This window comes from Dryobates pubescens, chromosome 8 (assembly GCF_014839835.1).
Source record: "Dryobates pubescens isolate bDryPub1 chromosome 8, bDryPub1.pri, whole genome shotgun sequence".
In the NCBI taxonomy this organism is placed as follows: Eukaryota; Metazoa; Chordata; class Aves; order Piciformes; family Picidae; genus Dryobates; species Dryobates pubescens.
Genome location: NC_071619.1, coordinates 10479636 through 10496647, shown reverse-complemented (window position 1 = coordinate 10496647; position 17012 = coordinate 10479636). Strand labels below are relative to the sequence as shown.

The 17012-nt window shown below is 48.9% G+C and overlaps 1 protein-coding gene across 1 annotated transcript in view; it reads right to left on the bottom strand.

Annotated features, from left to right (window-relative positions):
• Positions 1-2938: 2938 nt before the first annotated feature.
• The window catches only part of COL17A1 (collagen type XVII alpha 1 chain), a 37720-nt gene continuing 23646 nt past the window's right edge, over positions 2939-17012 (bottom strand). Inside the window, 22 exon segments of the mRNA XM_054163852.1 lie at positions 2939-3633; positions 3840-3869; positions 3871-3911; positions 4116-4178; positions 4369-4509; positions 4691-5098; positions 5877-6029; positions 6267-6380; positions 6919-7008; positions 8077-8205; positions 9659-9742; positions 10320-10457; positions 10718-10831; positions 12090-12137; positions 12479-12544; positions 12713-12754; positions 12842-12868; positions 13372-13431; positions 13590-13652; positions 14294-14347; positions 15562-15642; positions 16327-16362. Coding sequence (XP_054019827.1) covers positions 3535-3633; positions 3840-3869; positions 3871-3911; positions 4116-4178; positions 4369-4509; positions 4691-5098; positions 5877-6029; positions 6267-6380; positions 6919-7008; positions 8077-8205; positions 9659-9742; positions 10320-10457; positions 10718-10831; positions 12090-12137; positions 12479-12544; positions 12713-12754; positions 12842-12868; positions 13372-13431; positions 13590-13652; positions 14294-14347; positions 15562-15642; positions 16327-16362 — 2081 coding nt within the window. The 3' untranslated portion in view covers positions 2939-3534.

The window sequence follows — 17012 nt, the reverse complement described above, 5'->3', positions numbered from 1 at the left end:
TTTGAAATTCAGGCACTTAAATCTACTTTTAAGTAGCCTGATTTCCAGAGCTGCTGTGTAGCTACAGCTCCTAGAACCTGAGAAATGCTCATCTTCACTCAAAACCAGGGAACAGGCTTCAATGTGCAAAGAAACTGAGCACTAGTGGCTTCCACTGAACGGCTGCTTTTTGTTTGATCTGCTGTGGGGAAGTGGGGGCAAGGTTTTGAGGACGTTACAGGAAAGGGTAGGGAGGAGGATGGTCACTGTGTAGGTAACTGCTTTTGTTGATGAATGCTACCATTTACAATCTGGTCATTTCACTTCAAAGTCTGTAGTGTGGATCTCCAAAACTTCTTTGTGTTGATGTGTCCACACACATTTCCTGTTCCCAAACTACTCCTGCCATCTTTGCAGCAGATACGAAACAAGGTCATTCACAGGCAAGCCAAGGGTTCCCTGTAGTTTCTCAGTCTTAAAGGTGAGAACAGATACAAGGGAAGAAGACAAAAGAAACTTTGCAGTGTTTCTCCACTTCCAGAGCTTTTAGTTTTCTCTATCCCCTTTCTCTCTCAATCCTCATAATTCCATTTCTGTAGCTACTTCTGGGCAGTCAGTGGTGCCAGAAAAAAGACAACCTCTTAGATAAGAACATGTGCAAGACCAGCTCATGTGCTCCAGCTGTACTGAAAGCAGAAGGGAGTATAGCTGAGCCCAAAGATGCTCTAAACGTTCAAAATCTCTTCCACAATGAGCAAGTTAGGTGGTGAAGCCTCCTTCTTCCTGAATATCAATCCCCAAATGGTGGAAATTACAGAAACTAGAAAGGGACATTGAGTGAAATCTGTGGTGTTGAACTGTCATCCCCCAGTTCTCTGTGAGAAAGCCAAGCAGTCATCTTCTGTGCTGAAGCACACAGCTGAGGCATCTCCAGCCTCCTGTTGTCCCAGCAGTGTGTTGAATGTTTTATGTTAACTTCAAACCAAGCTATTCTTGCCTTACAGAAAGCAACCAAAAATCATGAGATGGATGGATAATTGGCTGAGGGTCTCTGTATGTACAGCTCATGGAAGTGAACTTGCAGTAGCAGCCACACAACAGAGTTGGGGTCTGGCTGGGTTTTGGTTTGGTTTTGGGGGTTTTGGGGTTGGGTTGTTTTTTTGGGTGTTTTTTTTTGGTCTTGTTTTTAAAAGCAATTTGATTTCATGGCTTTCTGTAGAATATTGTAATAATTCTGCTGTAAATACAATAAAATCACAGTTTGCTGAGATGGCCTCTTTGTTTTCCGGGTGGAAAACCTGCGTGAGCTACACCATGATGTTTGAATGAATGAGACAACTCAGAACTTTTAAAATGCCTGAGTGTAAAAGGTATCTAACAGTGTGTTGTGTCCCTGACTGGCATGGCCCAGGGCAGGAATGCACAGCCAGCACAAACCTGTAAGGAAGCTGTTTTCAATGACTGCCCAGTGCTGTCAGTGGTAATTCAGCTTGGAGCTGTAGGAGCTCCACTTCCTCCCCCAGTCTCTGGGTGCCCCTTTGTGATAGCCACCCATGTCACTCATCTGCAGGTGAAGGTGTGAGGGGCCTGTTTGGCAGTGTCCCACCCCCCCCTCCACCAAGCAATGGTCCAATCACTGCAGGGTGGATGACAGAGCAAATGAGAGGTCCAGTGCCTCACCTTGTTCTAGCCCTGCCCTGTCACAGAACCTGTTCTGAGTAGCTGAGGGATGACTGCAGACAAAGCTGTTGTGCTTAAACAGGGCAAGACCAGCATTTGGTTGTTATTGTAAAAAGAGAAAAAGAAAACTGCTCTTCAGCAGAGCCAGGGGGGAGGATAAATCACCCAGCAGGATGCAGGCTTTATTGGCAAACACTGCAAGGTGCTGTGCTCTGAAAGCTGACCTGCTTCACTCAGGCCTTTGCTCTGAAGTCTCCTAAGCAGCAATCTGGGCAGAACACCAAAACTTGACACTGCTAACACTAGAAATAAACACAGGCAGGAGGTGTTTAAACCTGGACTGAAAATACCTAATTCCAGAAAGTTTGGGAGTTTTTTGCCATATAGAAGTGAGCCACCAATCTGCTTTGGCCAAGACCTGGGACTAAAATAGCACTTCAGTGTGTGTGGCCCCAAGAACACCATAAAGCTGATGTGTCACACTCGCTGACCAGGCCCTGCCAGCTGCCCTGACTGCACTCAGACACTGGCCTCTGGCAGGTGGTACCTCGCAGCTCAGCCATCACCCAGCCACCTGCCTTCCCCCAACATATCCAAACTCTGTGAGCACTGCCTCACTGCAAGGAAGCAGATAATGACCGTGGCACTCTGGGACAATGTGCAGATGCTCCTGCTAATGCACTGGAAACTGGTGACACCTGAGCAAGCAGCTCAGCATCTGCTCAGGTCATGTAGCAGTGATGAGAAACAAACCAGCCACTGAAACCACAGGGTCACAGTGCTGAGTGCCCAATGGAACAGTGATCAGGCAAGCTGGGGGTGAGAACCACACTTTAATTGGGCTGTTTACATTACAAAATATTTTTTCCCCAATGTTTAAAAGGAGGGGGAAAAAAAAAATACAAAAATATTTTTTTAAAGATCAACAAATTCCATTTCAAAGTGCTTCAGTTTGGTCCCTGTGCACGGCACAGCTCACTGTGCCGCTATAAACACCAAGCACGAGCTGAGCCGGGCGTCCTGCCAAGCACTTGCACGTGCTCTCCCCACTCCTGTCTGTGCCCTGCTGGTACCAGTTTGTCCAAGGAGCTGGGCTTGGGAGCAGGGCTAGTGGTGCACAAGAGCACTGCAAAACTGCTGAGCTGGGAGGCCATCGCTTTCCAAAGCAAGTCATAGGCCAGGGTGAAGACTCCAGGGGTCTGAAAGCTCTGCAGTGGGGGCTGTCAGCACTGCCAGGCAGCTGGTGGCACAGGCAGAGCCCAGCTCTCGCTCCCTGTGCCACCTGCTGTGCTGCAGCAGCTGGGCCGTGGCAGGGATGGGCTCAGTGTCTCATGCAGGTCACTGCTGGGGTACCTCAGTGCAGCATGTCCCTTTCCAGAGACCCTGGAGCCACAGCCCCGCTTGGTGCCACCAGCGCCTGCTTCACCAGGTCCTCCTGCTTTGGGCTGGCACAGTGGAGTTTGTGGAGAGGAAATCCCAGTGCGGTGAGCAAGCTTAGTCCCAGGGTTTCTTACAGGCCCTTTTGTCCTGTGGGCTGAATCTGCTCTCTGGCAAAACCATAATTTTTGGTGGGGGAGGGATTGGATTCTTTTTTTCCCCTTTTTGCTGGACAGTTGGCTGGTTTGTAGAAGCCAAGGTTTTTACATAGCTTGGGGTAATACAAGAAGCCTGGACTGGATAAGACAGGAAGCCACTTGTCAGCCCAAAGACATAGAAGCCTGGGAGTACTAAGCCAAACATCAGCAAAAAGAGCAAATACCTACATTAGGGTCCCACTGGCCAGGTGAAAGAGCCACTCACCTCAGCAGTGACACTGAACTATCAAGTCTAAGTGGTTAGCTGACTGACAAGGCAGTGAAGATTCAGGGTAATTCTCTATAGGCTGCTGGGAATGCTGCCCAGTGCAGAATTAAGCTGCTGCTTCTTAAACCCCAACACTTCTTCTTTTTCTTCTGCCAACATACACTTGTTCACCTGGGCAGGAAATCAAAAGGAAGCTTATTGGAAAAGTTCATATGGGGTTAAAAAAACCAAAAACACAAAAGACCCAAAACAACAAGAATAAAACCCAAGGGACTCTGGATTTTCCAGCAGCTCCCAGAGACAGGCTTGGTGCCTGAGGAATCCTCTGCTGCCTGACATGCACACTCTGCTCTCCTGGGGGTGGCAGATGTTCCTACCTTTCTCCCCTTTCTCTCCCTTTGGTCCCCTGTGCCCGTGGCGTCCTGGCGGGCCCATCGGTCCAGGGTCACCTGAAGGAATTAGAAGACCAAGTTTGCCCTTGAGCATGACTGGCCTACAAACAGGCCAGGGTGAGGAAGATCAAGTTAGGACAAAGAGATCCTGAAGGTGCCACCTCCACTGTGAGGAGGCTGTGACCTTGTGCAGCCTTGTGCCAACTATCTCTGCTTCCTGGGGATCCCAGGGCTTGAGAGGGAAAGCATGGCAAGCCTTACCTTTGGGTCCAGGATAGCCCCGCTCCCCTTTTTCACCGGGTGGCCCCTGGATGGCACCATGCTCTGGAGAGGAAATGGAAAGGATGAAGGAGTGGGACAAACCACTGGCAAAGGGCTCTGTGCTCACTTAGAGAAGCAGCCAGGCACAGTGGAAGAACATTTCTCTAGGTGAGATGGGATTAGACCGTCTGAGTGGGGTTGGAATCATCTCACAGGCATGAGCCAGAACCACCCAAGTCAATATGCCACTTACTTCTAAAGAAGTCCATGAGGTCCTCAGTGACATTGCCATAGGCTGCAAAGACCCTGCTGATACCAGGAGGACCAGGAGGGCCTGGGGGACCTGCAGGGCCCTGTGCATTGTAAGACATCAAGTCCTGGAGAATACCTTGACCTGAGGAATTAAAGATGTCATCTGAAAGGAGATCTGGAAAAACTGTCTGGATGCCGAGGCAGGAAGGTGTGAGGGAGAGCTGCAGGCAGCAGGAAGAGTGAGGGCAGTGACTAGCCCGGCACCAGGCACAGCGGGGTAGGAGGTGTGGGCTGGGGCAGGGAGGTTCAGGCTCTCCACTCACTCTGCAGATTCTCTGACACACGGAGTGCCAGCTCATTGTAATCCAGGGGTCCAGTGAAGGAGCTGCTGTAGGATCTGCTGGAATCTGCTGCTCTCCTGTGCGACTCCTCCGTCAGCAACCTATCGAAAGCCTCATCGCTGCCCATGGAGGCATCATAAAAGCCATTGCTTCCTGCTGAGGCACTGTAAGATGACATGCTGCTCATGGAGCTGCCATAGGAGCTGCCTGTGCCCATTGACCCCCCATGGGATCCCTCAGCACCCAGGGATCCTCCATGTGAGTGCTCAGAAGTCCGTAATGATGAAGACATAGACCCAGCCGCCCAGCCACTGTCTCCTTTGGGTCCTGGTGGTCCCCGTGGCCCCGGGGGCCCAGGTGGCCCTGAGATGTAGCTTCGAACTTCATCACCTGCAAAATATAAGAGGGGTACTTCAGGGACACCAGGGTTCCTGGGCCCCTCAAGCTTGGAAGAGGTCCTGTGCTACCACCTGAATGAAGGCAAGAGTGTGACATTGTGTCATGCCAGCCGTCACGGTAACCCTCATCCAGGCAGTGCTGTTTCTCTACACAAGGCATGACAGCCTCTTCCTTCTCCTCTCTCCCACAATTTTGGGTGCCCAGTCTTGGAAGCATGCCCAACGATTCTGCAGATGGGTGTTCCTCTCAGGCCAATTTCAGCACCTCTGCTAAACAGCCATTCTGTGACCAGTATCCCCAGAGTGAGGAGATCCTCATGTTTCTGAAAGGCTGCCTGGGATGACTTGCCAGCTTGAGAGCTCAAACCATTGCTGCTTCACAGGTGGCTCAGTGCTGACCTCTAACCCCTACATCATCCCTTCCTTTGCAGGCAGATGTTTGTCAAGGAAAAGGCTTTTGTCACAGCAAAACTCTGCAGGTGACCTTACTAGGGACTCACTGTTCAGTACAGGGCAATTGTAAGTGCCCAGCAGCAGTCCCTTTTGGCTCACAGCATGGACTTTTGCCTTGCAGTTGGACTGAGAGGACACAAGTCTATGGGGTGCACTGCTGTCCTGCATAGATCTGGCTGTGGAGATAAGATGTCGGTGCAGCTTCAGTTCAGCGAAGTCTCCCACAGGACTGTCTCAGCTGTGGCAGAGCCAGCAGCCTACACAAGACAAAGCACTTGTCAGGGACTGTGTAGGGTGGATGGATGGTGTCCACTTACTCTTCAGGTACTGGATTAGCTCACTCCTGAACTCATCGCTGTTTGTGATGTCAGCATAGGACAGGAGGCCAGTTCCTGAGAAGCCTGGTGGTCCTGGAGGGCCAGGAGGGCCAGGTGGGCCCTGGATGCCAGAGTGGGAGGAGTATCCCACATCTTGAGAGAGAGGAAGAATTATTTTCCAACAGTGAAAGGACAACAAATTCACACATATCTGGAGATCTTCCAAGTTTAAAGGCTCCAATCTCAACTCCCATCCCTGCCCAGCTGATGTTGATGAGCTCATTCTCAGTGGGCAGTCATGCCCCTGCTAAGTGAAATCTCAGCCTCAGTCCCCACCAGCACCTACAAACAGCAACTCCCTGCCAGCTGTGAGAAACACAAGTGCTTTACTTTGTAGGTAAGCAGAAAAGTCCTCCAGAGAGGTGCCTGGTGATCCAGGGATCCCTGGAGGTCCTTGGGGGCCTGGAGGACCAGGGGGCCCAACAAGACCACTGAATTCAGAGTCTGTAAGACACAAGGGAGAAAAAGAAGTCAGGCAAACCACTGCCCCCATGATGAACCTTCCCTGACAATACAGCTAATTCCAGCTGCAGCTTCTTCCTCCCCAGCACCTTCTGGTGGAGCCATCCTGGTGCACCTCACTTCCCTGTGTGTAGACAACATACTGAGAAGTCAAGAGATGCCAAAGAAGGTAGAAGTCCCTGCTTCTTAAGTAACTTTTTTAAAATGGCATAAAAATTCCTCTGTACTGCAGTGTAGGGAGAAGACAGAGGGCTCCTTCATCCCCATCCCCAAGAGAGCATCTCACTGCTACTGCTCTCCATAGGAGCACAGTGAACCATCCACAGTCCCTCATGGTCTGTGCAGGTCCTGGCAGAGCCCAGGGGGCTTGCAGTGCTGCTAAGAGACTCTGATGGTCCCTCTGCCTTACTTAGTAGGTTATTTGTTGTGATGGGTAAGAGGGGAAAATCTCTGCCTGAGCCTGTAAAATGATCCTGGGGCATGTAGGACCTGTGGGAGAGGACTGAAGAAGTTGACTTACTTCTCAGGTAGGCTGTCAGGTCACTGTAAGATATACCAGGTGTCCCTGGAGGCCCAGGTGGTCCAGGAAGCCCAATGCTCATTCCAGAACCTGCAGAATCAAACAGATTCAAGAGGAGCACATTACCAAAACAGGCTCTTATGGTGTGAGCAGACAGGCAGCAGGGGCTTGTTCACAGGCAATGCAGGTGGGACTCCTTGAGGGTGAAGTGTTTCCATCAGCAGATTGTATTGGGAACTAGGGCTCAAACTTTGTTCTGGACTTGGAGTTAGAGCCTGTTCCTTTAATCCCAGCACCAGGACACCTGCAGACAGGCAGGGATTGGGCCTCTATTCCTGGAAAAAGCTCTGGACAGCCCAGGACAAGCTGGCTGGCTGATGCATGTGATGCTTTCCCTGTGTCTGCCTCTGCAAGCAGCTCTGGTGCAAAACCTTGCACCTTTGTGATCTGCTTGAATGTCCTTGCTGATAAACTTGCAGCTGTCCTGCTTGAGCTGTTGGGATGCTGCTGTTAAACAGCAGTTTGCTCTTAGGCTCTGGAAGCAGCAAATTCCCACCATCTTTGGAGTGGCCCATTAGTGAGATCTGGTCTCCCAGGGCACCACAGAGAGACAGAGCAAGGACCAGGCTGGGCTTTGAAGCAGCTACCAGGATCAGGCAATTCAGCACTACTGTTGGGGATGCTCCAGAGTCCTCTCTGACAGTTTTTGCATGCCCTATCACCCCTTTACAGATGGGAAGATGAAGCAGACAGGTAGAGTTTGTTTCAATTAATTTTAAACTTCTAAGAGTTTGTTGCCTGAGCTGCCTCGACATAAAGTGGGCACAGATCAGCTCTTACAGAGGTATATCCTGACCACAGAGCCAGGGAGAAAAGGGCTACAAAGGCACCTGCAGATGTTGATGGGACTTCTAAGGTGAAATTAAGTTGCTAAAGTCACGTTTTAGCAAAGCCAGAACTCATTACCAGAGTCTGTGGACAGCATCTTAGCTACAGGGTATCTTTGTTCTCCTCCAGGTCTTTCATAAACCCTGTGAGGAGGTCTCTGTACATAGGGATTCACACGGTGGACACTGAAAGAGTTTTTGCTGACAGCATGAGGTTTCTACTCAGCTCCCAAAGGAAAGGAGGGAAATGCACACTAATGAAGGCCATTACTTGTCAAGTAGCTGATAAAGCGTCTGGTCAGCTCCTCATAATCCAGTGACTGAGACAGGCCACCTCCCCCGGGGCCAGGAGGTCCTGGTGGGCCCTGAGGTCCAATTAGATACTGACGAATTTCTTCTCCTGGAAAGGGAAAATACATCTTTTAAGGCTGTTCAGGCTGCTGCAAAGACACCACGTGTGAGGAGTTCCCAGCCTATGAGCTGAGCCCCCAGTACGAGGAAGACTATCAAAACTTATGGGAGCAAAGACCTTTCCCCCACTCCTCCTTTTCCAAGTGTATGGTGTCAGAAATATTTGTGGCAAGGCTGGGAATTTCCTACAGCTCAAAATCACCATCACCCACTGCGCACCATGGGGACTCACCAGAGATGAGAGGAGGATCCCTCAGCCCAGATGGGCTCAGCTTGGGGCTGCTGCCTTTCCTGGCAGGGATTAAAAAGGGGAGTGGGTGGGGAGGGCCAAGTGGCCACACCTGCAGTAGGAGGAGACCCCAACAGAGCCCAGGTGCTCTGGGATTTGAGGGGAAAAGGGGGGAAATGAGGCTGGTGATGGACTTTTAGGGTGCCGGGTAATGATAGGACTAGGGGGAATGGAAAAAAAACAGAAATGGGTAGATTCAGATTGGATGTTAGGAAGAAGTTCTTCACCATGAAGGTGGTGAGACACTGGAACAGGTTGCCTAGGGAGATAGTAGAAGCCTCATCCCTGGAGGTATTTAGGGCCAAGCTGGATGTGGCTCTGGACAACTTGATTTACTGTGAGGCATCCCTGCCCATGGCAAGGGGTTTGGAACTAGATGACACTTGAGGTCCCCTCCAACCCCAATAATTCTATGATTATAAAACAATTTTGCAGTTTAGGCTGGATGTTAGGAAGAAATTCTTCACAGAAAGAGTGATTGACCATTGGAATGTGCTGCCCAGGGAGGTGGTGGAGTCACCCTCCCTGGAAGCGTTTAAGACTGGATGAGGCACTTAGTGCCATGGTTTAGTTGATTAGATAGTGTTGGGTGATAGGTTGGACTTGATGATCTTGAAGGACTTTTCCAGCCTGATTAATTCTGTGAAAATGACTTCCTGGTGATTTGCCTGCCAGCCCACAATAACAGTGTGCATAGAAAAGAATACCAGAGCTGGGTATCCTCCTCACCTTAAGAACAGAACAAGGCTGTGGGGTGGGAGAGAAGGAATGGGGGAGACCCCAGGAGAGTGGGGCAGCTGCAAAGTAGAAGACCAAAGTTTAATGAGAGACTGGGGGAAACCATGGGGAAAAGGAGGGATGTAGGGAGCTGCCATCTAGAGAACCAAGGAGAAGGGAGGGGAGAGAATGGGAAACTGCAGAATTACAACAGAAGGCATAAAAAGCACACAGGGATTCTGGAAGGCATGTAAACTCCAAAAGACTTGGAAGGAGTCTTGGAAGGTGCTCAGCAGCCCCTCTGGTAGGCCTTTGCCCTCGGAAGCAGCTGCTGGTAACTCTGGGTGGAGATAGGAGACTGGAAGGGAAGGACACACCTCTAGGCTGCTGAGGTGCTTTAGCCCCAACTTTCATGTTTCCCTTAAGGATCACTTACTCTGTAGCATGTCCAGAAGTTCTTGATATAAGACAGATGTAGTTGATACCGAACTGGCAAATGACTGATAGCGATCTGAAGAGCCTGTGGGAATTAAAAGGTTTTACATCAGGCAGGATGAGACAAAAGGTGAAGAGGAGTCAGGCAGGGACAAAGGAAAGCTGAACTAATCCAGTTTAACTGGTGGAATAGGCTTCCCATGCCCACAGCTATGAATGAGTTGCTGTCTCACACATCCTGGTCATGTCCACAGCTGTATGGTCTGTGCTATTCTGACTGAAATTCCAGGCTACTTCCAAAAGCTCTGGGAATTTCATCTAATTTGGGAGGGCTCCAAGTGTACAAGACAGCCTCAGAATACTTCAGACCATGTATACCAAAGAGAACCACCTCTGTTTGGGTCTTGGGAGTGGTTATAGCTAGTGTTTAATGTGGAACTTCTTGAACAGCAGCAAGTTAGTTATAATCTACCCATTAAAATGAGACAAGGCTCAGAGTGGCCTTGAATGTGTGAAATCCTGTGTCAAGACTGCAGGAGATGATTATCTGGGGTGCTGCTATTTACAGACTGTTGCTTCTCCTCTGGTTTTCACCTGCTAGGTGTTGTACAAGCTCAGCCAAGTGCATGACCCAGTACAGATTGTACCAGCATGGTGCTTACTTGTCATGTAGCTCATAACACGGGTAGCCAGCTCTGCATAATCAAAGGTCGTCCCATCTGCAGTGGTAATGACTCCAGGTGGGCCTGGAGGGCCTGGTGGGCCTTGGGCACCAGCCAAATAATGCCTTACACTGTCACCTAGGGAGGAAGCACAAGGTTTGCTCACATTACTAAAGGCAAGACAATGGCCATATGCTCAATGACCAGACACTCTTCCCCTGGGAAAAAGCAGGCCAACAGGGCAGTTCTGCAGAGGTCAACAGCACTTCATAGTACTCAACAGAGATAAAGCCAGAGCAGCAGTGCTGCTGTTCCAAAGAGAGAGTGGCAAGGGGCTCAGGAAGCAAAAGAGAGGAGTAGGTGTCTGCTGACCCATGGCAAAATCACATTGTACTCACTCTTCAAATAGTCAGTGACATACTGCTGAATCTCTTGAGATGAACTTCCACCTGGGCCAGGAGGACCAGGTGGCCCAGGAGGTCCTGGAGGTCCCTGAATTTGTCTGGATCCACCTACAGAAAACATTGTAAGCAGGAGAGATTTTGACATGGTTGCATTAGACCAGGTGATACTGAAGCGTGCTTGCATTGAGCCCTTCTCACAGACCTGGAAAAAGCTTTGTGAGTGGACCACGGAGGGGATCCCTCTCCACCTCTCAACACATCCCGAGGCTGAGACTATCAGGCAGTATAATGGCTTCAAGTAATTTGGCATCTTCACAGTATCACAGCATCACCAAGGTTGGAAGAGACCTCAAAGATCATCAAGTCCAACCTGTCACCACAGACCTCATGACTACTAAACCATGGCACCAAATGCCATGTCCAATCCCCTCTTGAACACCTCCAGGGATGGTGACTCAACCACCTCCCTGGGCAGCCCATTCCAATGAAGAATGAGTCTCTCAGTGAAGAACTTTCTCCTCATCTTGTGTAAATCAGCCTAGGCAGGTCTGCAGGGCTGAGTTCAGAGACTTTCCTGGCTTCATACTGACAGACCTGGCCAGTTTGTGCACCAAAGGGCAATGCTGTGCAGAAATATAGATGGGGATGAATAAAGCACTCGAGCTCATCAGGCTGACCTTAGAGCTCTACTGCTCCCTGTTGCAGCCAGTCTAGGCACCACCAGCTCAAGAACCTCTTTATTGATCTCCATTGCAAGATACAGGTGGGCCCTGTATGACTCCTGTCACCATGATGTTGAATGACATCTCATGCTCCTTAAGGTGCCTGTCTTCCCAGCACCCAGAGGTAGCATTCCTAAGACATGATGTGGAGAAGCAGAGGGCTCATCCACCTGGAGACACAGTGAAGTTCATCCATACACACTTTTTGTGAAGCTGCATTAACAGCCTGCATGCATAGATCTCTTACACAGGATGACAGCAGCTTAATTCACAGGAATCCACCTGAGGGTAACCAAAACTGAACAAAGGGCATTTTCCTTCTGATCAGGTTTTCCACTAGAGGCTTCAATGCAGCTTCCCTAATCCCTTGTGGAACATGGCTAGCCACCTGCTATCCATTTCTTTTATGTCCCATGAGGACAAACTCTGGCTCAAATGATTCCCAGTAGGCTGGAAACAGAAAACTTGTAATTCCTAACCTGCCTGATTTAAGGCAGGCTGTGGAATAAGAGGTTTTGAATGCAAATCCCAATGCCATTAGGCTGGCACCCACACTTGTAAAACCCAGAGGAGATTTCTCCAAGCCTCTACCAAGCTGTCAGCATTTCTTTGTAGTGTCAGAGCAATGATGGTCTGGCTCTTACCTCGAGATGCTCCTGGGATGCCAGGAGCACCAGGAACACCTGCATCACCTGGAAAACAGAGTGAGGGAGAGAGATAATTGTAATGGGTGCATGTTGCACACTTTGTCATGTAAAACAGCTGAGCTACATGTCAGAGAAACAGCTACCCAGCCCTTGTAATGACTATTTGAATTAGAAGCTTGTTGGGGAAGAGCTTAAGGAAGAGGCCATGGCAGCTTTTCTGAGCCTTCTGTGACAGGGCCCAGGTGCCCTATTGCCCTAGTCCTGCTCTGTAGGGGTGGGCACAGCTGTAGTTCCCAAAGGACCAGGATGCTCCATCCTTCAGTTTCAACCAGTCTTGGCTGTATGAGGCCACCAGCAAAGAAAGAAAGAAGATTTTTTCACTTCACCTTTAGGCCCAGGTGGGCCTGGCGGACCTGGAACTCCTGGAGGTCCCTGTATGGTAACTCTGTCACCTGTCAATTGCAGAAGGAGAGTCAGAGATTCACAGGAACGAAGTGTGTGGACAAAATCCTAGCTCCACTTTAGTATTCACTGAGCTGGAATCAATGGAGCAGGATTTTGCCCCCTGGTTTCAGTCTAGGGACAATGAATTCAAAGGAGGAAAGTTGTCACAAACTGACCGTGGGAGGAGAAGGCTGAAAGGCCAGGCTCACCCGGTTCTCCTGCAGGGGACACAGAAATGGAGGGGCAGTCACACACACAGGACAGCTACCCTGCACCACACTGGTATCTCCTGGGAGTCTCCTTACCTGTAAATCCTCGTGGACCTCGTTCACCTGTAAACAGGGGGGCAGAGGAACAGTGTTAGCCTTTGCTTTGTTCTGACCTGCAACATCCCAGCAAACACTGCAGAAGAGGCAGAAATGGGTGAAGGAAGCAGGTCTCACATTTTCCTGCCAGCTGAGGGCTGAGATATGCTTTACAGGGCCACCTCCTAGCACTTGATTTAACCAAATCCATATTGCATTTTGCAAAAAGATTGTTCCCCTGTACTGGCAAATTGGAAGCTCTGAATGCTCCTGATTCCAATGGGCTTGCAAATTTGGGATCTGAATGCAGCAATTGCCTTGACACCACTGGAAGCTAACAGAAATTTATCTGACAAAGACTGACTTGTTTTATGGCATCAGACAGGAGTCTTAGAGAGCACTGTGCTAGCTTTCTTACAGCCACTGAAAGGCAGGACGCTTCCTGCTTCCAAAAGAAGCCTGTCCTTCTTTGCCAGTCTGAAGTACTGAGATCCAGCTAAGATCTTGGTGAGGTAGAAGAATATACCTACCTTGGTCTCCCTTTGGTCCTGGTGGGCCTGGTGGACCTGGTGGGCCAGTGAGAAATGTTTCTGTAATTAAAACAAAAAGGTTTCTTCATGACATCCAACAGCACATGACACAAGCTTCCTCTGGCTCCACCTTGTCCTCTCCAAGGATGTGCTCTCTGGACCCCCAAAAGCCAGGACATTCCCAGGGCACAGCAAGGGAATGAATGGGAAAAACCTACCTGAGGTGGACATGGAAGATCCTGGTCTCCCTGGTGGGCCTGGAGGCCCTGGCAATCCTATTCCTAGGCAAAAGGGACAAAAAGGATTCAGGAAGGACAAGCCTCATCAATGCATGTCAGAGCTGCTACATCTCCAGCTATAGTCATAGCTCAAATATTTCCACATACAGGCCAGTATCACTATTTTCTCCACACATCTATCACAGCAGGAAGTTAAGACTGGGTAAGTAAGCAAAGATAGAACTGATAGAGGTTACTTCTTTTGGGGCCTTTCAGAATGTTGAGTGTCTTCCCTGAAAGTATGGCTTTTATTGATTACTACTCTGGCCAGCAAACCTCTACCAAAGCAAATCTCCTCTCTTAGGCAGCATCTTGCTGCTGTGAAACTCAGCAAGTATGTTAGTAGGAACCCACTATGTGAAATTCTGCTTCCATTAAAGTCATCCCTACTAACTTCACGAGGTCCAAGACTGCATCTGGGATATCTCAAGGCACAGGATAGAGGCAGTGGGAAAACCTCCCACTTTCCAGGTTTATTTCAAGGAAACAAGCTTTTAGCTGGGGGACCACGAGATGCAGGAGTTCCCTGCACAGATTCACCCAATGACAAAAGAAACAGGGCTGTTACAGAATATTTACTTAGTAAACGTGCCACGTGTGCAAGCTTCCCCTGCTTATGTACTGAGCTCTGCTATATTACATACCTGGTAGTCCAGGGGGACCTGGTGGTCCTGGCGGCCCTTGGAGATCTGCCAGCACTGTGCACATGAAACACACACAAAAAAGGAAATGTTGCTGCTATAGAGCTACTGCTGCTATGGAAACATTGTCATTACATTGCTGTTAGAAGCTCTCACAATTAAAAATGGGCTAATGCTGGACCTGGCTGACCCACAGCCAAAGTTGAGGCAGAGAGGGGAGAGGGGAGATGTGTTTTGTTGCCAGCTTGCAGGTTAAGACATGAACCAAAATACAGTGCTGAGCAGGCTGGAAGCATATGGGAAACAGGGAAGAGATCCCTCTGGTTGCTGAGGGAAAGAGCAAAGGACTCCAAGGCTAGAGAAGGAGGAAAGAACTTTCAAGGAGAATGAAGATTCTTTCAACTAGGGGCAAGTAGTAGGAGGAGAAAGTTACACAGCCCTTATTTAAGAAGTAGCTGTACTGTGTTACCTTGATTGGAGGTGTATTGTCACCTCTGAGCTGAGCCACAAACTCAAGGCTCACTGATGCTGAGAGCCAAGAGTCCCGAATGGGGGATGTGACAATACTGAAGCATGGTCTGGACCCACATGAACCCTTTTAGATGGTGATCAGGATGGTGATCATTTCTGATTTTAAGTGCTCTTCTGCCTTACCTCTCCTGCACACTTGCAGGGGTCTCAAACCCTAAGAATACTGACTGTAAGTGCATCGCACATCTAGGATTGCACAGAGCAAGCAGACACTTTCTTGGGGTGCTGCTAAACCACTCTGTTGTGCTCCTCTTCTTTTATTTTAAAATAGCATTTGCTGCCTGTGAATTTATCCTCTAATTTGCAGAGATATTTTGATTTCTTTTGTTTGTAATCTAAGCAATGCCTTTTAAGTTGGTTCTCCTCTTACAGATGACACTGTGTTCCTATTACACAGGGAAGCAGGCTGTGTAAACACACTGACTGAAAGGCCAGGTGGAAATCCCATAGCTCTGTGACCATCTCTGCTGTTAGTGACTGCTCCCCAGACACCATTCTTTAGCCTTAGAGACATGGGCCTCCTGCAATCTAGCTCCTTTTGAGAGCACTTTGGGATGCTCAGATGGAAAGAAGGGCAGAAGAGGTAGCTGGTCTTGCTGTCCCACCACCAAGCACAGATACACACATTTGTTCCATATCATGTTAAGGAGAAAAGGTAGAGGCATCTCCAGTTAGCTGTGAGCAGGCCTTGAGACATGGCAGCCATGCAAGTGAGGGAGCGGAATGGCAGGCTCACTCACTTTGAGATGCTAATGATGAGACTTCTGTTTTGATAGTTTCCATCACAGCTTCCCCTGGGGATCCCTGCTCACCACGTTGACCTTTGTCAAGAAGGGGAAAAAAAAGATAAATTAATGGAGAGAGGGTGACGTTTTGTACACACTCCTAACCTCCCTGACAAGAGCTTCAGTCTTTGCTTATGTGAACTGGGAGCATGAACTGAGCCCTGGCTCTGAGGGACACTGTATTCAAACATCAAAATTACTGTACAATTTGCTCTAACAGGGACATAGAAAACCAGCTAAGAAAGTTTCTTAGGAGTCCCCCCTATTCAGATCCTCCTAGACAGGTGTCTGTCCAACTGGCAGCAGTTTCACAATGACATTATTCCCAACTTGTCTCTAGTTTGTTCTCCCACCTTTCAAAATGGCAGGAGTGGTAGCTGAGCTGTATCCCCTTGCCTCAGAATATCAACTGCCTTTGAGAAATGCCTCAGCAGTACCAGCCTCCAGAAAAAATAGCATAAGAATAAAAATAACATTTGTAGCATCCACATCACACTGGCTCTTACAATCCCCCTTCTTCCCCTGGGGAAGGAAAAAAAGAATAGGAATTCTTTACAAGATTAATTAAGTCAAATAACACAGCAAAATTAACTGAAGGGAAGAAATCTGCAAACAAAAGGGGTGAAGATTGTGCCAAGGGCTGAGAGAATTAGAAACAAAGAAAAACTAATGAATTCATTTCTCTTAAGAAGCAGAATTAAAGCTGTTGGAGATTGGTACCTTGCTGTCCAGGGAGACCAGCTGGTCCAGCAGGACCTGGTTTCAACAGAAATAAAAAACAGATTACATTAGATTTTCTTGGTTGTATTTTACAGTAGTAGGAAAAAAACAATAGGTCTTTTACAAGAATGGAGACTATCAAATAATATATTTGTCTGCACAAGTAAATGGAATTGCTATGGGGCATGAATGAATTATCAATGTCTGTCATGGTAGGGCCAAATGGCCCCAACACAAACCCAGACAAACACTAAGGTGTCTAGACATGGTCCCCTTCTCCCCCCCTCCTTCTTGCAGAAAGCCAGGGTAATGCAGGAAAAGGAACAAAGGGGACAGGACCATGCATGTCTGGTAAACAACCCTGTATCTATGGTAAGGGCATGTGTTCTGGCCACAGCCTGGCAGAACCCCTTCCCATTGGGTAACGATGTGCTGGGTTCTGTTGCCCTATTGGTCCAATCAATCTCAGGCAAGATTTATATATAGGCTAATTTCTAGTTGCCTGTGCCTTGCTTTTACCTTGCTCAAGCCTTGCTCAAGCCTTGTGTGCTTGAACCTGCTTGGACCTTGTCTGGCTTGAAACTGCCTCGAGTTTCATAGCCTCGAGTTGCCCGGCCCTGCACCTGGGATAAAGCCACTAGCACACACACCACAAACTACGAGAGAAGCCACGAGCTTAGGAGTCA